Source organism: Maylandia zebra, linkage group LG20, assembly GCF_041146795.1.
Source record: "Maylandia zebra isolate NMK-2024a linkage group LG20, Mzebra_GT3a, whole genome shotgun sequence".
Lineage (NCBI taxonomy): Eukaryota > Metazoa > Chordata > Actinopteri > Cichliformes > Cichlidae > Maylandia > Maylandia zebra.
The window spans coordinates 33,397,983-33,422,852 of NC_135186.1; the positions used below are offsets into that span (position 1 = coordinate 33,397,983).

The 24,870-nt window shown below is 41.2% G+C and overlaps 2 protein-coding genes across 5 annotated transcripts; both read left to right on the forward strand.

Moving 5' to 3' along the window:
* The first annotated feature begins 230 nt into the window (after positions 1–230).
* On the forward strand, positions 231–5,577 carry LOC105941301 (uncharacterized). Of its 3 annotated transcripts, none has more exons than XM_014407403.3 (6): positions 231–430; positions 966–1,304; positions 1,532–1,684; positions 2,259–2,360; positions 3,172–3,206; positions 4,884–5,577. In XM_014407403.3, exons 1-6 carry the CDS (start codon positions 397–399, stop codon positions 5,055–5,057), a joined length of 837 nt encoding a protein of 278 aa, XP_014262889.3. In that variant the 5' UTR covers positions 231–396; the 3' UTR covers positions 5,058–5,577. The 3 variants fall into 3 exon arrangements, with proteins under 3 accessions (XP_014262889.3, XP_014262891.3, XP_014262890.3); XM_014407405.3 differs by having other exon boundaries at positions 4,888–5,577; XM_014407404.3 differs by having other exon boundaries at positions 969–1,304.
* Positions 5,578–13,368: 7,791 nt separating this feature from the next.
* On the forward strand, positions 13,369–24,848 carry LOC101486515 (uncharacterized). 2 transcript variants are annotated; one of them, XM_024806396.2, is made up of 7 exons: positions 13,369–13,908; positions 14,692–15,039; positions 15,267–15,413; positions 22,673–22,765; positions 23,425–23,462; positions 23,545–23,699; positions 23,987–24,848. In XM_024806396.2, exons 1-7 carry the CDS (start codon positions 13,875–13,877, stop codon positions 23,991–23,993), a joined length of 822 nt encoding a protein of 273 aa, XP_024662164.2. In that variant the 5' UTR covers positions 13,369–13,874; the 3' UTR covers positions 23,994–24,848. The 2 variants fall into 2 exon arrangements, with proteins under 2 accessions (XP_024662164.2, XP_024662162.2); XM_024806394.2 differs by having other exon boundaries at positions 24,073–24,848.
* The last annotated feature ends 22 nt before the right edge of the window (positions 24,849–24,870 follow it).

Here is a 24,870-nt window from a genome sequence, read left to right on the forward strand (position 1 = left end):
GCCTCTGTGAAGAACATTTTTGCAGAGCAGATGTAAAAATAGCCTTTAGGAAGATTGTAGTGTTGTGTTTGATCTGATGAAAATGGAGGACTGACAGCATTTTAGTATAATGAGCAAGTCTAGTTTATAACTAATAATGTATAATTGTAGTTCAGTAAACCTCAAGCAGTCAGTTTCTTTTGAGACATAAAGAAACACTGTTGCAATAGAGAGAGAAGGTGTGTGTGTGTGTGTGTGTGTGTGTGTGTGTGTGTGTGTGTGTGTGTGTGTGTGTGTGTGTGTGTGTGTGTGTGTGTGTGTGGTTTGAAGGCGTGACCTCGTCATTAAGAGAAGTAAGAAGTTCCTGGTTTGAAGTAAAGAAGAACTGAAGCAGCATTAAACCATCAGAGCTCTGAGATGAAACACACTTTGCTCTGCTTCATCTTCCTCAGTGAGTAAATTCTCTTCTTATTTCTGTCACTTTCTCTCTTCTAACTTTTATTTGTCTCCATTTTATTGTCATTTGTATGTAATCAGCTGGCTTTACAACTTTCTTCACTTCTTTGTTTTCTCTCATACAAATTATTTCGTTCTGTGATTAAACTGAGTGTTTGGAAAAGAGTCACTCAAACATGCAGTTCATAGAAAGGACACTTTTTAATATTTATAAAAAGATAAAACCCTGAAATATAAACATACGTCGAATTTAAAGGTTTACACAAACTTCTGCTTTTGCATAACTGCATTGTGCAAATCATTTTGATTCCACTTTTAACCCCAGAAATGACTTTTTGAATTTTTATTGTACATTTAGTCTGCAATCAAATATTTTTTTTCTCTATCCTTCTGAACATCTTAGTAGAGCTCCTGAAGCAACACTGACTTATTATTTATTTCATATACTGAAGAGGAACAACACAGTGACAACCATCTGTCTTAGTTTAACATATAGTAAGATTGTAACTAATGATTGTTCATCCTTTCAGCAGCACATCAGGATGGAAACACTGGTTTGGTCAAAGCACAAACTCTCACCTACAGAGCAGAGGAAGGAGGAAGCATCGCAGTTAAATGCAGGTTTAATTCCTCAGGAAGGAGAAAACTCTTCTGTAAGGAAAAATGTGAAAATGGAAACATTCTTGTTGAAACATCTGATGATGCAGCTCAGAACGGCAGATACAGCATTAAATATGAAAACTCATATAATATTATGTATGTGAGCATCACACAGCTGAAACAGTCTGACTCAGGACGGTACAGGTGCTCTTTGGACATTGCTCTACGGCTTGATCCAAACTCTGATTTCGAGCTGATTGTCACAGAAGGTGAGTTTCTGCTAACAGTCGTGTTTGTCTTTGAAGGTGTGACAGAAGCTTCACGTCTCAAAAGCAGCTACTTTTCCTTCAAATCACCTACAGATGTTATATTTATCTGAAACATCAAGTTTCATCAGTTCTGCTGTCAAACAGCCCATAACCACGTCAGTCACATGCAGATATATAAACTGCTTCAAGTGGTCTTATTATGACTCTGATGCTTTCATTGTTCACAGCTTCAACCACTTCAACACCAAACGGGACTCTGAGACCTTTTTCAGCTTCAGTGTTTCTCTCATCAGCCTCCACACCACCAACAGCACAGAGTTTAAGCTCAACTTCAGGAAGCTCCACACCTTCATCAGCGTCCTCTGAAACCAAACATGCAGGTACAATATACTGGGTGGCTGTCACTCAGGAGGTAGAGCCTGTCATCTGTTAATTGGAGGGCCAGTCGTTTGATCCCAAATTCCAGTGTGCTCATCAGTGTCACTGTTGGATAGAAAGCACAAAAGTGTTTGTCTAAAAAGATGAATAAGGCAGGTCATATGAGTGCTCGAGTAGAAAAGGGCTTTGGGTTCATAATGTGTTTTTATCAGAGAACTACAAAAGAATGACACATTAAGAGCTGTGGAAGAAGCACTCAGATCTTTAAGTGACTTAAATGAGAAGCAGGTGCTCAATGCAGAAAAACTTAGTGAAAAAGTAAACAGTTTCTATGCTTTTGAGTAACTACTTCATTAAATAATTTAATGCAGAAGGAAACTGAAGTCAGTGGTTTTAAATAAAAATTGTTCCGTCATGCTTGATAAACAGTTTGTCAGGTAATGTTTGAGGAACTGTTTTCAATCTAAAAATACACATTACTCTGTATGTGCACAACTTTACTGCTAAATGAACAGATGTTGAGACCACATGTTTACACTGTGAGTAAAAGAAATCTTCTCTGTTAAACTCCTGCAGATTTGCTGATTTATGTGGGTCTGATTCTGCTCGTTATGATCGTCGTCTTATCAGCAGCTCTGCTGATTTTCTACATGAAGAGGAGGACCACTAAACCCAGAGGTGAGGCTACAGGAAACAAACACAGTGTTTTCATCACATTTCATCACAGTAAAAATTATTTTCTCACTTTTTCATGCTTGGATTAAATATTCTGTCAATCAACGCAAATGTCAACATGCAGCATGTATAATATGCTCCTTTGTTCAGTGTATTGTCATCATAAACACCTTTAAAGCAGATTATTTACCAAAGTGTAATTGTCATTTAGATTTATACACGGAGAACAAATAGAAAAGAGTTTTTCTCTTCCCCAGTTTTCCACCTTTTGTTGTATAAAATCAGTGTAACTCTGATCCAGTCACCACGATGAGAGTGTGTCTACGTCATGGTAACACCAGATAATCTCAGACTGACAGAGCTGCTGTGAAAACAGACCGTTGGACTGAAAGGTGTTACTGATCTGATGGTGACGATCACCAACAGAGTCTCACTTGGATATGTTCAAAAAGAATCCTTCAAAATCACAGTTTTATCAAATAACCATAAAACACAGGGAAACATGGCACCATGGTTGATCTGTCTCAGCTCAGAATGTCCCAGTTTGCATGAATTAAGTCAGGTGTGACGTTTCTGTCACGCTGTTTTCACCTTTGTAGTTCAGTCTGTTTGTAAAAAGAGCACCGGATGTTCATTTATGACTCACAACAGAATCTGACTGATATGATTTTGATTCTTTATCAGTCATGTGTCTTATCTAACTGTAGTTCATATGAAGTTCCTCATATTGTTCCTGTGTTTAGTTCCTCAGGTTCTTCTTCCTGTTATGTGTCTTAAAGACAGCTGTTTATTTTCTGACCTGCATGTTTTTCAGGACCTCCTGTGGAAACAGAGTATGCTGACATGCAGGTGAGTTTTAGGACCTGTGACACACATCAGCTTCGTTATTGTTTGCTTTGTATCTGTCAGCTGGTTTGTTCTCCTGCTGAAGACCATCGGGTTCTATGAAGATATTGGAAAGTGTGACATACCGTGCAGGTCACTTTCTGTAGAAGTGTCTTCAGTTTATGCCACCGCCAACGACCCCCAGGCAGATGGAGTTGAAATTATAGACCTCACACCCGCGTTCTCTTTTGACATTGGGGCAGAGGCTGGTAGGAGGAGTTGGCTGTCTGGTCGGGATCTGGGATGCAGGGCTTCCCTGCTGCTGCAGGGGCAGTCTGCTTGTCTCCACCCAAGGGAAAAGGGGTAACATCTCCTGGGTCTAGGGGCGGATTGCCCCTCTGGGGGCGAGGGTACCTGGACCTGGTGTGTAGAGTATGCTTGGGGAGTGTGAGTATGTGTACGGTGTCCTTTTCTGTTTGTCTCCACGTTGGGCGAGCGCTGAGTATTTGTATATGTGTGCATGAGGATGGGAATGCATGCTTGTGTCTGTGTGTCAGGTTGGGTATTAGACTCCATCTCTCTGGGAAGATCTCACCACACTCCCTGTCAGTGGCAGATGCCCTCAGCCGTCGGTGGTTGGTGTGTCTCAGTGTTGGGGGCTGGGCGCTCAGGTATGTACTGGCTCACTCCTGGTGGCTGCTTGGCAGGGCCTGGCGCCTGTGGCTCAGCTCCTTCCAGGAGGGTGGGGTAGTTGTGGATGGTCCTCCTTGGGCTCGTGCTCTGGGGGCCTCTGAATGTCTGGGGTTTGGATCTCCTGCATGCATGCTCATGCCCTGGGGAACGGGGCTATGGCTCCCCACACCTTCTAGCGGACTGTTACATGGAGTAACCTTTTGAATACAAGCACGCTCACGCATACAGGTGTGCACACAGGTGTACACACAGGTGTGCACACAGGTGCTCACACAGGTGCTCACAGACACAAACTATATCTTTCTGCTACCTCAAAGCACATCGTGCGCTGTTGGTCACGTGCTGCACAATAACATTCAATATTTAGTATTTACTGTTGGTTAACACTTATCTAGGTTATTGCTGTGGTGTTGTGTTTATTGTGTTGCTCTCTTTTTGCTTGTTTTCTTTTTTTTCTCTTTCAACAGCTGAGCGAGTGGATTTTTTAGTGTCTTCTAGTGTCTTCTCTCACTGTCCCTCTTTCCCTCCTTCCTTTCTTTCTTTCTTTCTCCCTTACCTATCCCCCAGTCATGTCTGTCCGGTCTGTAATAACTTGAAATAAAATAAATAAATAATAACAACAAAGACCATAATGATCCACTGGTCAAAATAAATCCATTGGACATCTTTCTTGGCCTCCAGACAATAATTCTGATTACTTTAGCAATCACAATTATTGTCTGAATTATTCAAGTATCAAATGGGACAGGCAAAACATATACATGTATGTATACAAACACACACATATATCTATAGATATATATACACATATATATAAACACCTTTCTGGTGGAAAACAAGTCTATCAAAAGTTGTTTTGTTACAAAAGTATTTTGAAAGATGATTTCAGAGGCTTTATGATAATTAAAGGGTTGTTTTGGTTTTTGGTTTTCATATATTTAAGATTTTTTTTAATTATAACATATTTTTGGAGTCTAATGTTTGATCTCACCTCTTTATCTCTTTAAGGCAGATAACCTCTGCTACGCTGAAGTGCATTTTCCCCACATTCCTGTCACCAGCAGCGCCCCCTGTGGTGAAGCAACTGATGTTGTCTACTCAATGCCTCAGGTGGACCTGAGTACTGCCATCCTCACCAAAGATGCTTCACCTCCTCTGTACGCTACTGTTGCCTCACTATGAATTACATCAGTAGTGTTTTTTTTAAATCTGTCCTGTCGCGCAGAATAATGGTCTGAATGCTTTGTTGTGCCAAACATATTTGCTTTCCCAAGAGGAGCACCATAGACTCTTTTTAGGTTTTTGTTTTATTTATTTATTTTATTTTATTATTCATATTTTTCTCTGTATAGATATTAAGCTGGAATGGACAGGGGGTGAGGGATGAATTGGCAAAAGACAGGAGAAGAAATCAGAGGACTAGAAGAAGAAAAAGGAAAGAAAAACGAGAGAAAACAATGAGGGTGGGGGAAAAATCGAGTTTGAAGTATGCAGTTATATAGCCTGAGGTTAAAGTTGTTTTTATTAGAGCTGCTTATAATTTAGCTCAACAGATATATAATATAAAAATGTTGCTTTTATGATTCTGGATGAATTTAGTGAAACGATTGCAGAAAACAGACTGCTTGGAAACAAGATATCTTTCAAGGAAGACGAAAAGTGAAGAGATGCAGTAATCTACATGTTTTTAATGAAAATAAACATGAACATTGGCACTTTTGACAGTGTATGGTTTTTATTTTCTTTTTATAAAATAATTTATAAATATTAGAATACGCAGATTTCCTTCACTTCTGCAGTGAAAATGTTTAGACTCAGCTTCTTCATAAAAACAATATTGTAAAAGAAAGCAACAGGACTTCTTAAACTTTTTGAGGATGTTTCATCTTCAGTTCTAAAAACCCAGAGGTGGAGAATCCCAGGTGTTTGAATCCTAGTGGTCATTGGCCCACTATTGATCATGTGCCTCATCAAATGAGCCAAGGTGTGAAAAACAATTTTGGGTGAAGCCATATTTATTGCCCCACACCATCATGTGATCTACTGAGGTCACCTGATGCAAGGTGTGAGTTAGGATTGAAGGACCTGGGAAGGGATCTCAAAACTGGTTTGTCGATGGCTGATAGGTGAGCTCATAAATCACCTCCTCTGTTCAATGATGGTCATTTACAGTGGACATAGACGGCCACTTCAGAAACACCTGTCTTCTTGGTCCGAAATGGGAACACTGGCACTCTTTAAAATATGTATTTCGTCTTTAAAGAATAAGGTGCAGATGTATATCTGAGTCTCGTCCTGTCGAAGTGGCTCTTCTATGTTTGTCATGCTTTTATGGGGTGGATGCTCCATGGACTCACTGCACACCATACACAATGTTGCTAAGGTGTTGTATTTATTGCCTGTTTTTTTCTAGCTTTCCAAGTTTGTAATTTGTTCCTGTTATTTATTGATTAGCTTGTGTTTGAGATTTTTTCCCTTGGGGTGAGCTAGTGTTTGTCTTAGGGTCTGTCCTGGTCTGAAGTGCACTGGCATGAGCACTGAGTTTAGCTGAAAACCTGCCACATAAGGGAGCTCTTGGTGGTGGCGGATGCATCTCTCACCCTCTCCCTCCCTTATCTTTCCTGCTTGGCTTCTATGTCCTTGTCTAGTCTCGTCTAACTCTAACCCTCAGAGAGACTCTCAGTCTTGCTCTCTAAAACCTGATTTGATCAACTGGTCCCTTACCAAAATTGACACCCTACCCTCGACCAGAAGCCTAGGCTCGGAGAGCCTGATTGTCCTGCAGAGACGTTTGCTGCTGGATACTCAGTGGTCGGTTGCGTCGGGTGCCTGGCGACACTCTCGATGGAGGACACTGAATGACATGACACCATGATAACAGAGCTCTGGCTGATCGGAGATGGCTCGGACCAGGCTTATCGAAGAACAAAGAAAGCGGTTACAGCTGTTCAAAACCCCACAAGGCTGGCTGATTGACAAAGGGCAAGGCATGAGTACTGAGACTGTGTTTATTGAACGCAATATGGCTTTGCAACGGGAAATTAATAGACCTGGTGACCAGTGGTCGACATTAAGAACAACTGTAACTTCTTTAATGCTACCTGTTCCGACCTGTCTCCCCAGTGTGATGTTTGTGTAATGTATGAATGGTTGGAAGGGGTCCAAATAAAGGATTCATCATCAAAACACTGTTATTCCAGCAACATGTTGTTAATCATTTTTACCTTTTTACTTCTTATGTATTCAATCATTAAATGTACAAAGTAGCAACAAAAAATATTTCTGTATATCTAAATTACGTGATGTTCTGACTACAACGCTGCTAAGCAGCTGCATGGCTCATCAAATAAATTAAGTTAATATAGGACTTAAATTGGAAACAGTATGTGTCAATGCAAGATTTAAATAAAAGTGACAGTTGGAAGCAGAAAAAAACCTCTTACACTCATACAGAAAGTTTTACAGACAGCATTACAATGCTCAAAGAAAAATATAATAACAGTAAATACTCCAAGCAAACTAAATAAAGCATGTGCATGTGCAATTAAAATAAAAGTGACAGGTTTTTTAAAAATAAATGTCAGGGCATTGAAGGTAAACAGACAGAGGGAGAGGATGGTGATCACCTGACAAAATAAAAACAATGTGGGCTTTATAGAAATATGGGAAACTTTCTGGGGAAAACCTGGCATTGTCAGGAGAGACAGCATCCATCCCACTTCGTATGGACCTGCTCTAATTTCTAGCCAATCTAGCCAAATGTAAGAAAGACCCCAAAATGTGACTAATCAGAGGTGTGACCAGGAAGCAGAGTTGCAGTCTCTGCAGCTTCTCTCCTCCTGTTATCGACTCCCAAAAATGCGAACGTGTGAAAATGAAAGCTTTAATATGGCATTAAATCTATTATTAGACTCAACTGGCTTCTCTCAAAATGTAAAGAGCCCACTATAAAAAAAAAACCCGTCTATATACCCCGTATAAAAAAGCCATCTGTAAAACTAGAACCTCTTACTATTCTTCACTGATTGCAGAAAATAAGATGAACCCTAGGTTTGTCTTCAGCGCTGTAGCCAGGCTCACAAAAAGTCAGATCTCTGTTGAGCCAGAGATTAACTAGTTAATTTAACATTAACTAGACTTGGCTGACCAACCTGTGCACTGCCTGGCTTTATTACAAGAAGGCCTATGACTCGATGCCCCACACCTTGATCCTGGAATTCCTAGAATTGTACAAGATCAACAGGACCCTAAGAGCCTTCATCAGGAACTCAATGGGGATGTGGCGGACAACACTAGAGGCCTACTTCAAGCCAACAGCACAAGTCACCATGAAGTGTGGGATCTACCAATGAGATACTCTGTCCCCACTGCTGTTCTGCATAGGCCTGAACCCCCTCATTGAGATCATTGGCAAGACTGGCTACGGATACTGACTATGGAATGGAGCAATCGTCAGCTCATCCTCTATCAGGCTGTATGCCAAGAGAGAATAAGACATCGATTCACTGATCCACACCACCAGGATATACAGCAACAATACTGGAATGTCGTTTGGACTGGAGAAGTGTAGTCAGATGATAAAAAAAAGAGAGAGAAGGTAGTCAGAACTGAGAGGATCAAACTACCAGAAGGGAACATTACAGACATGGAGCACAGCTACAGTGGGGCAAAAAAGTATTCAGTCAGCCACCGATTGTGCAAGTTCCCCCACCTAAAATGATGACAGAGGTCAGTAACTTGCACCAGAGGTACACTTCAACTGTGAGAGACAGAATGTGAAAAAAAAATCCATGAATCCACATGGTAGGATTTGTAAAGAATTTATTCGTAAATCAGGGTGGAAAATAAGTATTTGGTCAATAACAAAAATACAACTCAATACTTTGTAACATAACCTTTGTTGGCAATAACAGAGGTCAAATGTTTACTATAGGTCTTTACCAGGTTTGCACACACAGTAGCTGGTATTTTGGCCCATTCCTCCATGCAGATCTTCTCGTGAGCAGTGATGTTTTGGGGCTGTCGCCGAGCAACACGGACTTTCAACTCCCGCCACAGATTTTCTATGGGGCTGAGGTCTGGAGACTGGCTAGGCCACTCCAGGACTTTCAAATGCTTCTTACGGAGCCACTCCTTTGTTGCCCGGGCGGTGTGTTTTGGATCATTGTCATGTTGGAAGACCCAGCCTCGTTTCATCTTCAAAGTTCTCACTGATGGAAGGAGGTTTTGGCTCAAAATCTCACGATACATGGCCCCATTCATTCTGTCCTTAACACGGATCAGTCGTCCTGTCCCCTTGGCAGAAAAACAGCCCCATAGCATGATGTTTCCACCCCCATGCTTCACAGTAGGTATGGTGTTCTTGGGATGCAACTCAGTATTCTTCTTCCTCCAAACACGACGAGTTGAGTTTATACCAAAAAGTTCTACTTTGGTTTCATCTGACCACATGACATTCTCCCAATCCTCTGCTGTATCATCCATGTGCTCTCTGGCAAACTTCAGACGGGCCTGGACATGCACTGGCTTCAGCAGCGGAACACGTCTGGCACTGCGGGATTTGATTCCCTGCCGTTGTAGTGTGTTACTGATGGTGACCTTTGTTACTTTGGTCCCAGCTCTCTGCAGGTCATTCACCAGGTCCCCCCGTGTGGTTCTGGGATCTTTGCTCACCGTTCTCATGATCATTTTGACCCCACGGGATGAGATCTTGCGTGGAGCCCCAGATCGAGGGAGATTATCAGTGGTCTTGTATGTCTTCCATTTTCTGATGATTGCTCCCACAGTTGATTTTTTCACACCAAGCTGCTTGCCTATTGTAGATTCACTCTTCCCAGTCTGGTGCAGGTCTACAATACTTTTCCTGGTGTCCTTCGAAAGCTCTTTGGTCTTGGCCATGGCGGAGTTTGGAGTCTGACTGTTTGAGGCTGTGGACAGGTGTCTTTTATACAGATGATGAGTTCAAACTGGTGCCATTCATACAGGTAACGAGTGGGGGACAGAAAAGCTTCTTACAGAAGACATTACAGGTCTGTGAGAGCCAGAGATTTTCCTTGTTTGAGGTGACCAAATACTTATTTTCCACCCTGATTTACGAATAAATTCTTTACAAATCCTACCATGTGAATTCATGGATTTTTTTTTCACATTCTGTCTCTCACAGTTGAAGTGTACCTCTGGTGCAAATTACTGACCTCTGTCATCATTTTAAGTGGGGGAACTTGCACAATCGGTGGCTGACTAAATACTTTTTTGCCCCACTGTACAAGTATCTGGGGATCCCACAGGCAAATGGGAACCACGAAGAGGCTGTTAGGAAAGCTGCAACCGCCAAGTATATGGTTATTAGTGAGTGTATGTTAAGCGGAAAGAAGGAGGCCAGGGACTGGCCTCGGGCAGCAGAAACCCAAGAAAGAGCAGGAAGAGGAGGAACCATCAAGACCCCCGGGCCAAATTTGGCCCACAGGCCAGAGTTTGACACCTATGCAATAGACACAGCTGTCAAGGCACACTACCCCTGCGGGCATACACTGACTTGGACTTTGCTCTCAAGACACTGACATGGAGTCTCACTCAATCATCTCGGTCGGTGGATGCTTCACCACACCATTAAGCATCCTCTTTGTGGTCTTCCGGCTACAGCCACTCCCACACACACACCTCCCTATACATACACGCATGAGAACAAAAAAACTTGACAGCAGAGCAGTGCACACACATTTTCACAAAATATAAAAAAGTCCACAACTGCTCAGGGACCCTGGGTCGCTCAAGCCCAGGTTGCTGACAGTAACCCCCCCCCCTCTAAGGACCGGCTCCCGAAGGCCCAAAAACAATCACCAACCAAAAACAGAGTTCAGACCAACCCAGGGTGGGTGGTGGGAGGTCTAGCACGGAGAGCTAGAGCCTTCCCAAAATAAACAAAAGGAAAAAACTCTTCCAGGTTCATACTCCCAAAATCCGACCATGCATCCACCAGCAGTATCTAAATAGTTCCCACAAAATAGTGGAGTCCAGTGGCGGCCGCGTTGCAGCTCAGGTGGCCTGCAACGGGCCATGCTGGACGTGGACGTGCAGGCCGAGCAGGCCGTGCTGGACGTGGACCTTGTCCCTCCAACGTGCTGACCTCTGGCTCGGATTGACCGGGTCCCCCAGGCACGCTGACCTACGGCTCCTGCTTGGCAGTTTCCCTCAGCACTACAGCTGTATATTATCAGTCATCTCTGGTTGACGCGTGTTCACTACAGCCGTTTCCATCATTTTCGCACCATTAACAACCGTGTGCCCTCCTGCATTTCCCTCCTTTACATCATACTTACCCCACACTTCCTCTTCGCCTCTGTTCCCTTGAAGTCTGTCCATTGTCCACTGAAGTCTGCTTCGGTCGTCACTCTCTCCCCCCGGTGGCACTCTCTAACACTTAATCATACTTGCTGCAGAATTTCTCTTTATTCTAACTGAGATCCAGCCTGTGGGGAAAACTCACTGACAACACTCATCATCACAGCTTCAATATCCAGCTTTAATTTCATGATTCTGTCTGGCACTCTCTTCACCTCCACAACACTGTTTATATACTCCTGCTTCAATATTACCCCTACTTAATTTCACTTAATCATGGTAGAGCAGATTGAAACAAATGAACGATTATTTACATGACACATGACATGATCCTCTATTTTAACATTAAAAATACATTATCCTGAGTTAAGCTCAGCCAGCAGTCCATGCAGATCAGCTGAAGCTCATCTAAACATGCTGCTGCAGAGGATTAAGGGGAAGCAGCAGTGAACTGTTGAAATGGTCAATATTAGCCAATCATGTATCCTCAACACATACACACAGTTCTTACATGTACCTGTATACAGAAGTTTGCAGCTCTTTACAAGCTGTGTTGTGAAACTTTGTGCATGCACAGCAGAAGTATAACAGCACATCACTGCGAGATGAAAAAACACTTTTTTGATGTGGTTATTAGTGAGTGTTTATTTTGTTATTGTTCTTCTTGGTTTAGTTTCTTGTTTAGTTTTTAATGTCTGACTGATCAGAGAAACTGCTCTCTGAACATGATCATTGTTTAAATAATCTAACATTTTATTTTTCATAAAAGTTTCATAAAAGTCCTGATCCTGAGGTTTGAAGGCGTGACCTCATCATTAAGAGAAGTAAGAAGTTCCTCGTTTGCAGTAAAGAAAGAAACGAAGCAGCATTAAACCATCAGAGCTCTGAGATGAAACACACTTTGCTCTGCTTCATCTTCCTCAGTGAGTAAATTCTCTTCTTATTTCTGTCACTTTCTCTGTTCTAAGTCTTATTTGTCTCCATTTTATTGTCATTTGTATGTAATCAGCTGGTTTTACAACTTGCTTCACTTCTTTGTTCTCTCTCATACAAATTATTTCGTTCTGTGATTAAACTGAGTGTTTGGAAAAGAGTCACTCAAACATGCAGCTCATAGAAAGGACACTTTTTAATATTTATAAAAAGATAAAACCCTGAAATATAAACATACGTCGAATTCAAAGGTTTACACAAACTTCTGCTTTTGCATCACTGCATTGTGCAAATCATTTTGATTTCACTTTTAACCCCAGAAATGACTTTTTGAATTTTTATTGTACATTAAGTCTGCAATCAAATATTTTTTTTTCTCTATCCTTCTGAACATCTTAGTAGAGCTCCTTAAGCAACACTGAATTATTATTTATTTCATATACTGAAGAGGAACAACACAGTGACAACCATCTGTCTTAGTTTAACATATAAGAAGATTGTAACTAATGATTGTTCATCCTTTCAGCAGCACTTCAGGATGGAAACACTGGTTTGGTCAAAGCACAAACTCTCCCTCACAGAGCAGAGGAAGGAGGAAGCATCACAGTTGGGTGCAAATTTTATTTCCGTGAAAGCAGGAAACTCTTCTGTAAGAAAAAATGTAAAGATGGAAACAGTCTTGTTGAAACATCCGATGATGCAGCTCAGAACGGCAGATACAGCATTAAATATGAAAAAACAGACACTCTGTCATATACTCTGTATGTGAGCATCACACAGCTGAAACAGTCTGACTCAGGACGGTACAGGTGCTCTTTGGACAGAGTCTTGTTGACAGATGGAAACTCTGATTTTGAGCTGATTGTCAGGCCAGCAAACAATAACATTTTTTACTTTTCTACATTTACTTAAACAAATGTAGGTGAAGAACTTTTATGGTGATTTTTAGATGTAGAAAAAATTAATTAGTAGGATTGTAGTGTTCTGTTTGATCTGCAGGACTGACAGTGTATTATAACTAACACCTCTTATAACCATGCTGGAAACAGGCTGGCTTAAATAACTAGTTATTCTTTATTTCCATTTATTTCCATTTAAATATACATACTGGTCTTCTAAAAAGAGTTTTATCTGCTCCACTTCCTGCTAAGTCAAACAGGAGCCTTTATTTTGGAAATTTAAAGGAAGTTCTGCATCACGTTGTTCCAGGTAACTTGACATGCTCGTGATTAGAGACAGAAACTGTCTCGTCTGCTGAAGTTTAGCTCCATCAAAGTTGTCCTTGAGTCAGAGCTGTTGACGTTTATCAGCTGGCCCCTAACAGTCAGATGAATGTTCGGGAGAAGCCGCTAAAATCGCACAAGTTCCGGTTTCATGTGATCAACGATGCTCCGTGTCTCTGTCAGCTGTTTTACTGAGCCATGAGCTCCATGAAGAGAGTCCAGAGATTCCACTAGATGGATCCTTCCAGCGTGACCTCCAGGATCCAGACCTGCACACACACTCAGACTGCAGGGATTTAGGATCGCATCACTCACCCCGAGTGTGTGTGTGTGTGTGTGTGTGTGTGTGTGTGTGTGTGTGTGTGTGTGTGTGTGTGTGTGTGTGTGTGTGTGTGTGTGTGTGTGTGGTTTGAAGGCATGACCTCGTCATTAAGAGAAGTAAGAAGTTCCTGGTTTGAAGTGAAGAAGAACTGAAGCAGCATTAAACCATCAGAGCTCTGAGATGAAACACACTTTGCTCTGCTTCATCTTCCTCAGTGAGTAAATTCTCTTCTTATTTCTGTCACTTTCTCTGTTCTAACTTTTATTTGTCTCCATTTTATTTTTAAATTTTCAACTTCCTTCTTCATTTCCTTGTTCTCCCTCATAGTTAGTGGTTGTTGTGGTTAAACATGCAGGTTATTAAAAGCATAAGAAAATCTGTGAAATATATAAATCTGTGTGGAATTTAAATGTTTCAACAAACTTTTTTGTAATTTGCAAATTATTTTTAGTTTTAAACCAGTTTGATCCCCAGAAAACTTCTACTTTTTATTGGACACTGAATCTGTAATCAAATACTTTTCGTCTACTCTTCTATGAGAGACAAACTTATAATAGTAGAGCTGATGAAACAAACACTCTGTGTTTCATTTCTTCTCTTAATGAGCTGAAGAGCAACAAAGTGAGAACTGGATGTTTAGCAGCGCGACTAAAATGTTCATTTCACATACAAATATGGAAATAGCTGCTGCTGCTGCCGATGATGATGATGATGATGTCATCAAAGATAAATAAAAGTCAAATTTCATTTTTGTATCTTTTTCACAACCTTAAACTCTGAATCTTCCACATCAGATGCTTTGTGTTCGTGTATAAAACAGGAAGTTTGCTGTTTGCAAATAAAAACGGAAAAATGAAGTTAAGATGAGATACCTTTATTAGTCCCACGAGTGGGAAATTTCAAGTTAACTGAACTTCTGTGATCAGTTCAAATTAATAATCATCTGTCACATTTAATCTATAGTAAGATTGTAACTAATGACTGTTCATCCTTTCAGCAGCACTTCAGGATGGAAACACTGGTTTGGTCAAAGCACAAACTCTCCCTCACAGAGCAGAGGAAGGAGGAAACATCGCAGTTGCGTGCAACTTTTATTTGTCTGGAAGCAGGAAACTCTTCTGTAAGGAAAAATGTGAAGATGGAAACATTCTTGTTGAAACATCTGATGATGCAGCTCAGAACGGCAGATACAGCATTAAATGTGTAAAAACATCCACTCTGTCATATACTCTGTATGTGAGCATCACACAGCTGAAACAGTCTGACTCAGGACGGTACAGGTGCTCTTTGGACAAACGCTGGTGGACAGTTGGAAACGATGATTTTGAGCTGATTGTCACAGAAGGTGAGTTTCTGCTAACAGTCGTGTTTGTCTTTGAAGGTGTGACAGAAGCTTCACGTCTCAAAAGCAGCTACTTTTCCTTCAAATCACCTACAGATGTTATATTTATCTGAAACATCAAGTTTCATCAGTTCTGCTGTCAAACAGCCCATAACCATGTCAGTCACATGCAGATATATAAACTGCTTCAAGTGGTCTTATTATGACTCTGATGCTTTCATTGTTCACAGCTTCAACCACTTCAACACCAAACGGGACTCTGAGACCTTTTTCAGCTTCAGTGTTTCTCTCATCAGCCTCCACACCACCAACAGCACAGAGTTTAAGCTCAACTTCAGGAAGCTCCACACCTTCATCAGCCTCCTCTGGAAGTTCAGGTACGTTATAGATTTTTATATGTATGCAGATTTACATGTGATGAAGATCCATTACTGAGTGAACTACACAAGAATGACACATTAAGAGCTGTGGAAGAATCACTCTGATCTTTCAGTGAAGTAAAAGAGGAAAGACTTTAGAAATAAAGAGAAAAAAGTTTCCACCACAGCAGGTCAGCAGCTGAGAGAGGACATGGCTGACTTCCTCAGAGCAGCACTGCATGAGATCTGTGCTAGATGACAGATATAGACTGTGATTAGTCGCTGTTTGGTTTCAGAGCGTTTTCACAAGTGTCAGTGTAACAGACACAGACAGAGGAAAGCATTGTGGGAGCTGTAGTTGTTACTGAGGGTTTGAAGCAGAATGAGGAGCTGCTCAAGTTTTAGCAGAAAGTACAACAGCAGGAACTTAACACAGAAAACTTGGTGAAAGTATAAAAACTTTCTGTGCTTCTGAGTAACTACTTCATTCAATTCAATTCAATTCAATTTTATTTATATAGCGCCAAATCACAACAAAAGTCGCCTAAAAGCGCTTCATAGATACAGAGAAACACCCAACAATCATATGACCCCCTATGAGCAAGCACTTTGGCAACAGTAGGAAGGAAAAACTCCCTTTTAACAGGAAGAAACCTCCGGCAGAACCAGGCTCAGGGAGAAGCGGCCATCTGCTGCGACCGGTTGGGGTGAGAGAAGGAAGACAAGATAAAGACATGCTGTGGAAGAGAGACAGAGGTTAATAACAGATATGATTCAATGCAGAGAGGTCTATTAATACATAGTGAGTGAGAAAGGTGACTGGAAAGGAAAAACTCAATGCATCATGGGAATCCCCCGGCAGCCTACATCTATTGCAGCATAACTAAGGGAGGATTCAGGGTCACCTGGTCCAGCCCTAACTATATGCTTTAGCAAAAAGGAAAGTTTTAAGCCTAATCTTAAAAGTAGAGATGGTGTCTGTCTCCCGAATCCAAACTGGAATCTGGTTCCATAGAAGAGGGGCCTGAAAACTGAAGGCTCTGCCTCCCATTCTACTTTTAAATACTCTAGGAACAACAAGTAGGCCTGCAGAGCGAGAGCGAAGTGATCTAATAGGGTGATATGGTACTACAAGGTCAGATAAGATGGGGCCTGATTATTTAAGACCTTGTATGTGAGGAGCAGGATTTTGAATTCAATTCTGGACTTAATTGGAAGCCAATGAAGGGAAGCCAAAACAGGAGAAATCTGCTCTCTCTTTCTAGTCCCTGTCAGGACTCTTGCTGCAGCATTTTGGATTAGCTGAAGGCTTTTCAACAAGTTTTTTGGACATCCTGATAATAATGAATTACAGTCGTCCAGCCTGGAAGTAATAAATGCATGAACTAGTTTTTCAGCGTCACTCTGAGACAGGATATTTCTAACTTTAGAGATGTTGCGCAAATGGAAGAACGCAGTCTTACATATTTGTTTAATATGTGCATTGAAGGACATGTCCTGGTCAAAAATGACTCCAAGGTTCCTCACAGCGTTACTGGAGGCCAAGGTAATGCCATCCATAGTAAGAATCTGCTTAGATACCATATTTCTAAGATTTTCAGGGCCGAGTACAATAACCTCAGTTTGATCTGAATTAAGAAGCAGAAAGTTAGCGGCCATCCAGGTCTTTATGTCTTTAAGACATCCCTGCAGTTTAACTAATTGGTGTGTGTTATCTGGCTTCATGGACAGATAGAGCTGGGTGTCATCAACATAGCAGTGAAAATGTATGCTATGTATTCTAATGATACTGCCTAAGGGAAGCATGTATAATGTAAACAGAATTGGTCCTAGCACTGAACCCTGTGGAACTCCATAATTAACCTCAGTGTGTGAAGAGGACTCTCCATTTACATGCACAAACTGGAGTCTATTAGATAGATATGATACAAACCACTGCAGCGCAGTACCTGTAATACCTCCAGCATGTTCTAATCGCTCTAATAGGATATTATGGTCGACAGTATCGAACGCTGCACTGAGGTTTAGCAGGACAAGCACAGAGATGAGTCCACTGCCAGAGGCCATAAGAAGATCATTTGTAACCTTCACTAAAGCTGTTTCTGTGCTGTGATGAACTCTGAAACCTGACTGAAACTCTTCAAATAAACCATTCCTCTGCAGATGATCTGTTAGCTGTTTGACAACTACTCTTTCAAGGATGTTTGATATGAAAGGAAGGTTGGAGATTGGCCTATAATTAGCTAAGACTGCTGGGTCTAGAGATGCTTTTTGAGTAAAGGTTTAACTACAGCCAGCTTGAAGGCCTGTGGTACATAGCCGATCATTAGAGATAGGTTGATCATATTTAAGATCAAAGAATTAATTAATGGCAGGACTTCTTTGAGCAGTTTTGTAGGAATGGGGTCTAAAAGACACGTTGATGGTTTGGAGGAAGTAATTATTGAAGTTAACTCAGAAAGATCAATTAGAGAAAAAGAGTCTAACTTCACATCAATGGTACTAAGAGTAGCTGTAGATAATATTACATCTGTGGGATGATTATTGGTAATTTTTTCTCTAATGATAAAAATTTTATTTGTGAAGAAGTTCATGAAGTCATTACTAGTTAACGTTAAAGGGATGGTTGGCTCAAAAGAGCTCTGACTTTTTGTCAGCCTGGCTACAGTGCTGAAGAGAAACCTGGGGTTGGTCTTATTTTCTTCAATCAGTGATGAATAGTAAGATGTTCTGGCTTTGCGGAGGGCTTTCTTATAAAGCAGCAAACTATTTCTCCAGGCTAAATGATGATCCTCTAGATTTGTGACACGCCATTTCCTCTCCAGATTACGAGTCATCTGCTTTAGGGTACGTGTTTCAGAATTATACCACGGAGTCAGGTACTTCTGATTTGAGGCCTTAGTTTTCACAGGAGCTACAGTATCCAGAGTCGTACGTAGTGAGGAGGTGAAATTATTAACAAGATAATCGACCTCTGTTGGTGTAGCGTTCAGATAGCTGCTCTGCTCTGTGTTGGTACAGGGCATTGAAGATGATAACAGTGGGTGGATTATATTCTTAAACTTAGTTACAGCGCTTTCAGAAAGACATCTACTTTGATAAAGTCTACTCTCCACCGCTGTGTAATCAATTATTGTAAATGTTATCAGGAAATGATCAGACAGGAGAGGGTTTTCAGGAAACACTGTTAAATGTTCAGTTTCTATGCCATATGTTAAAACAAGATCTAGAGTGTGATTAAGGTGGTGGGTGGGTTCTTTTACATTTTGAGAGAAACCAATTGAGTCTAATAACAGACTAAATGCCATGTTGAGGCTGTCATTTTTAGCATCTACATGGATGTTAAAATCAGCCACAATAATCATTTTATCTGAGCTCAGAACTAAATTAGATATAAAGTCTGAGAAATCAGACAGAAACTCTGTGTAAGGCCCAGGTGGACGATAGATGATAACAAGTAAGACTGGTTTCTGAGTTTCACAGCTGGGGTGGACGAGGCTAAGCATCAGGCTTTCAAATGAATTAAAAGTCTGTCTTGGTCTTTCATTAATTAATAGGCTGGTGTGAAAAATTGCTGCCACACCGCCCCCTCGGCCTGTGCTATGGGCTCAAAATGTGGTCATAAATATTTTGTACTTGTAAAAAAGATTTGTATGTGTAAAAAAGATTTGTGTGTGCGTAAAAAAGATTTGTATGTGTAAAAAGAATTTGTGTGTGCGTAAAAAAGATTTGTGTGTGTAAAAAAGATTTGTGTGTGTAAAAAAGATTTGTGTGTGCGTAAAAAAGATTTGTGTGTGCGTAAAAAAGATTTGTGTGTGGACATAGAAAAAAAACCCCTGCAAGTTACAAGTACGGATTTTGACCCTATTTTTCTTCCTTTCATCTGATTGGTCAATGTCATGTCAATCACAAATGTAACAATCCAATCAGAGAACAGATGGGTTTGGCTGTCAGAGGGCCGCTTTTTTGAACTGCAGGTCCTTGAAGGGTGATACAGTTTGAAGCTGGAGGATCGCTATATAAATATCCGATAACAGCTAGGTCCCCTAACTTTCAGTAGCTGTTGAAAGGAAAAAGTTGTGGTATATCAGTGGTTAGAAATACCATTATTACTTTAGGATTAGTTTAACACAAAGTCAGGGCTGACCCAGGACCATTGCTGTGAGTCACAGTGCGCAGCATAAAAGTCCTTTCACATCGGACGCAGAATGTGCTGCTAATGCTAACTGCTAACTAAAAGCAAAGGATCCAGAATTTGTTACGCTGGCTGCTGGGCTCTGTGGGTTTTTGCAGCAGCTCTACCTGTACTAGATGCACCTGCTCCTTGTCTTTTCTATCTCTGACTTTATGTCCTCTACAAGAGTTTGTTTTTTTTGCTGGTTCTTCAAATGTTCAATAAAAACATGTATGCTAATTCATAACGAAGAAAGCTTTGTAATGAAGATTGTCATTTCCAAAACACTGCCCGCCCCCACCCCGCGGTCCGCAGCGCTGTTGAAAAGGCTGTGGAAGTCCCTGTATTAAACACGTAGACCTCTGACACAAAAATCACCAAACTCGGACGACCACAGACTGTTTTCCTTCGTGATGATGAAGGAAAACGCTGGGTTGGCATGTAAAAGGGCATTTATTCCCTTCAAAGACCTGCAGTTCAAAAAAAGCGCCCCTCGACAGCCAAACCCATCTGTTCTCTGATTGGATTGTTACATTTGTGATTGACATGACATTGACCAATCAGATGAAAGGAAGAAAAATAGGGTCAAAATCCGTACTTGTAACTTGCAGGGGGTTTTTTTCTAAGTCCACACACAAACCTTTTTTTACGCACACACAAATCTTTTTTACAAGTACAAAATATTTATGACCACATTTTGAGCCCATACTGTGCGTCGAGGTTTCTGGTAGTTAGAATGAATCCTGCTGCAACCAGGTTTCTGTAAGGCAGAGTAAATCAATTTATTGATCAATTATTAAGTCATGTACTAACAGAGACTTGGAGGAGAGAGACCTAATATTTAATAATCCACATTTCACTGTTTTACTCTTTGGTTCAGATGTGGATACTGTATTGTTCTTTCTTTGTGATTGTTTATGTTTAAGTTGTTTGTTGCTGGTTTTTAGTTTGTTTTTTGTCTTTTTGGAAGCTGACACAGTCTCTATGGAGATGGGTTTTTGGGGGGGTAGCAGGAGGAGAGAAGCTGCAGAGAGTAGTGATGTGTCCTGTGTGTCGAAGCTTCAAATCGTGCGTCGGGTAATCGCGGGGGCGTTTTTCTGAAGCGCGTATCGAGGCTTGCTTTGATTACGTATGCAGTGACGTTCGAGGCCTCGCGGGCAGTCCGTACCACGTGACTGATTCAGGGACTGGTTCACCGGTTCGCGCCAGATTCGAAATAACATGGGCAGGAAAACAGCTGATTCCCCATCACACCGTGTTGTGGAATTGGATTACGTACGTGCTACATAGTTACTTGTGCATTTCTTCTTCGATGGAACCAGCAAGGAAGAGATGTTTTGTTTTTTTTTATTTTGTCTCTCCTAATAAAGTATGCACACAGTAATAAATATCACAAATGATAAACACCAAAATATAAATAAACAACACTACACATCCTATAATCTGATTTCTGTCTTTTAGTTTATTAAAAAGTGAAGCACCAAACACTAGTTTGTGTCATTATCCAGATGTACATAAGGTTTACACATCATTATAATCAAAGAGCCCGCTTCACTTGAATTGTCCACTTGATGGCGCAGTAGAGCAAATGAATCATCACAATGCTTCGAACCATGAGTCGACCAATTGGATGGAAAGCTTCAGTTCATCATGAGGCTTCATCTCACCATCACTAGCAGAGAGGCGTGTAAGACTGCAACTCTGCTTCCTGGTCCCAACTCTGGATAGTCATATTTTGGGGGGTTTAATAAATTTGTCCATATTTCTAGAAATGAGAGCTGCTCCATCCAAAGTGGGATGGATGCCGTCTCTCCTAACAAGACCAGGTTTCCTCCAGAAGGTTTTCCAATTATCTATGAAGCCCACATCGTTTCTGGGACACCACTCAGACAGCCAGCAATTTAAGGAGAACATGCAGCTAAACATGTCACTCCTGGTCTGATTGGGGAGGGGACCAGGGAAAACTACAGAGTCCGACATTGTTTTAGCAAAGTTGCACACCGATTCAATATTGATTTTAGTGACCTCCGATTGGCGTAACGGGGTGTCATTACTGCCGACGTGAATTATGATCTTACTGAATTTACGTTTACCCTTAGCCAGCAGTTTTAAATTTCCTTCAATGTCGCCTGCTCTGGCCCCTGGAAGACAATTGACTATGGTTGCCGGTGTCTCTAGCTTCACATGTCTGAGAACAGAATCGCCAATAACCAGAGTTTGACCCCCGGCGGGTGTGTCGCCGACTGGGGAAAAACGATTAGACACATGAACGGGTTGGTGGTGTACCTGGGGCTTCTGTTTAGGACTATGCTTCCTCCTCACTGTGACCCAGCCGCCCTCTTTCCCCAGCTGCTTGGGATCTGCCGGGGAACAGCTAGCGGGGCCTACGCTATCTTCGGCTGCACCAGCTACAGGGGCCTGGCTAGCTACGGGTGAATGAAGGGTGCGAAGCCGAGTCTCCAATTCAGTAACCCTGGCCTCCAGCGCTGCAAATATGCTACATTTGTTACAGATATCATTACTGCTAAAGGAGGCCGAGGAGTAACTAAACATCTGACACAATGAGCAAGAAAGTGCAGGAGGGACAGGTGAAGTAGCCATGGTGCTAATGAGTCGGCTACAAGCTAGCGAGACAGTACAGAGACAGTGAGTGAATACTTTGGCTATAAATTAAGTTGTGAGTACACAAAAAGTGTGCTTCGGATGAAGCACGTGAAGATTATACTATGAAAGAAGAATGTATTTAAAAGTTGTTAATTAAATTGCTAAGCAAATAAGCTACTCAGAAACACCACTGTGTTTGAGCAGGAACAGGAAGTGATACTCTACCACAGAGCGAGCGAACACCAAGTGACAGCGCCACCAAGAGAATCAACCTAATTTCATGCACAATAAAAAATTAACAAAAGACAACAACTCAGGACTCTACAGGAGTAACACGATGACGACCGCACACACTGCCTCAAACGGCCCAACAGCACAGCTTTTCCTCTTTATATGCCCCGCCCACAATTATGAGAGGAAACGCCTGTGGTCAGTTGTTACACCACCACTGCTGTAACAACTGTTTACACTGTGTGAGTAAAAGAAATCTTCTCTGCAGGTGTGCCGCTTTATGTGCGTCTGATTGTGGTCGTTGTCATCAGCATCTTTTTAGCATCTTTGCTGATGAAGAGCAGAGCCACTAAACCCAGAGGTGAGGCTACAGGAAACACATGACAACAGTGTTGTCATCACTTCAGAGCTCATCACACTAATGCACAGTCATTTCCTGGAGTCTAATACCTCAGTGAACAAGTTTGAATAGTAAACATTTAAGAGTACACATTGTAGGAAATTACTCATCATGTCACAGTGGAAACAGATTTATGTGCTAACAACAGGAGTCAGACGAGAAAAATGCAAAGAAAATGCCTGAAATCAGCTTCTGTCTGTCAACAGATGCAGTTTATTTAGTAGGAAAATATCATTTTCATCATTTTATATACAGAAAAGCCAAACAGAGCCTGGCACAGAGATTCTTCCTCAACAAAATAATCACAGTTTGTACAAAGTTTGTTTAATTCTTCTGTAACAGTCGGCCTGATAAAAGTGTGTCCATCAAGCTTATTAGAGTTAACTAAAACTAAACTAAAAGCTTAAAGTAGTGAATGAACTAAAATGATCTTTAATAAGATCAAATAAAAATATACAGGAACTGTTCTTAGTTTGCTGTTGTTGTGGTTCATATTGGCGGCACATGCATCAGTAACTGATTACTGCCAGTTATCATCGTCGATCCTGAGTTTACTTCCTCAGGTTCTACTTGGTGAACACGTCTTAAAGACTGATGTTTATCTTCTGATGTTTTTTCAGGACCTCCTGTGGAATCTGAGCGTGCTGACATCACACAGGTGAGTTTTAGGAATTGTGAGACAGCTGAGCTTCATCACAGCTTGATTTGTATCAAGCAGCTGGTTTGATCTCCTTCTGCAGGACAAGCAGTTGTGTGAAGAGATCAGAGAGGAGGACAGACAGAGCAGTTCACCTCCTGCAGGAGTGTGTTCAGTGTACGCTACACCAAAAGCCTTCAGCCAGATGGAGATGGAAACACAGACCTCGGCAGCCTCTCCACCTCTGCTCACAACAAAGTAAAACTGTGGTCTGATTCTAGGCTCTTTGATTTTTACCATAGCATCTCTTTCTACCAGCTAATATTAATGATGAGGAATGCACAAAGTCAATGCAGACTCTCTGCTCCCAGTTTATTAGGTACAGCTAGTTAAAACAGTCCAATAATAAAATCTTTAATTTGTTATTAGAGATGATGATGATTGTTGTTATTTGTGGTACAGTTGTTAGTGTTTTGGATATTTTCATTATTTTGTTCATTTCTGCTTCATGCACAGGCTGAGGGTAACTTTATCATTTAATTTAGAGTCTGAAGTTTGATGTCAGGCTAACGATGACATGAATGGAGTTGATTACGCTGAAGTTTACTTCACATATTCCCACCACCAACAGCGCCCCCCAGTGGTGATGCAGCTGATGTCGTCTCCTCCAGGCTTCAGGCGCATGCCAGCCCTGCCAACCACACCACAGATCTCCTCTGCTGCTGAAAAACACCAGCAGTGATGCTGTTGATGGAACCTCAGTGACTAAAACAGTTTATGACGTTTATCACCTGCAGACAAACAATCAGCCTCAGTTTAAAGCTTTTTAATTGCAGCTGCTTATAATTTAGTTTAACAGATAATTGATTCTGTTTTTCATTTTCTCAAACTGGAATATTTCCCAGTTTGAGAAACTATTCTTGCTATAGTGATTCTGTTGGACAGATTCAGTGAGAGGGCTGCACAAAATGATGCATATAGGAGGGAGTATGGAGAGTTATTAGATCAGCCAGCAGGTAGGCTGTTCTTGGAGGGAGGTCCTTAGATGTAGTCATCAAAAACGCTCCAGGTGGCTGATTTTGCATGTGCTCAACTATTTATGATGATGTGTATTTAAACTAAACCACTGGAACTCAGCTAAACTGCTGTGTCACCTGTCTGTGTTGTCAAATCAAGAATTTAACATGGAAATATTTTCTAATATAAAAGCAATAAAATGAAGATAAACACTTGGTAAATATTTCCCTTCACAGCTCAAGTGTCAGAAGAGACTGGATGAAGGTCTGAATGTCAAAAGATTCAAGTTATGATCAGAACAAATTTAAAAGAAGTCTGAAATATTTTATTTGCCAGAAAAAACATTTGATAAATATTTGACACAATAAAGTAAATATAATGTGAACGAGAGCTGGGTTTGGCCTGTGATCAT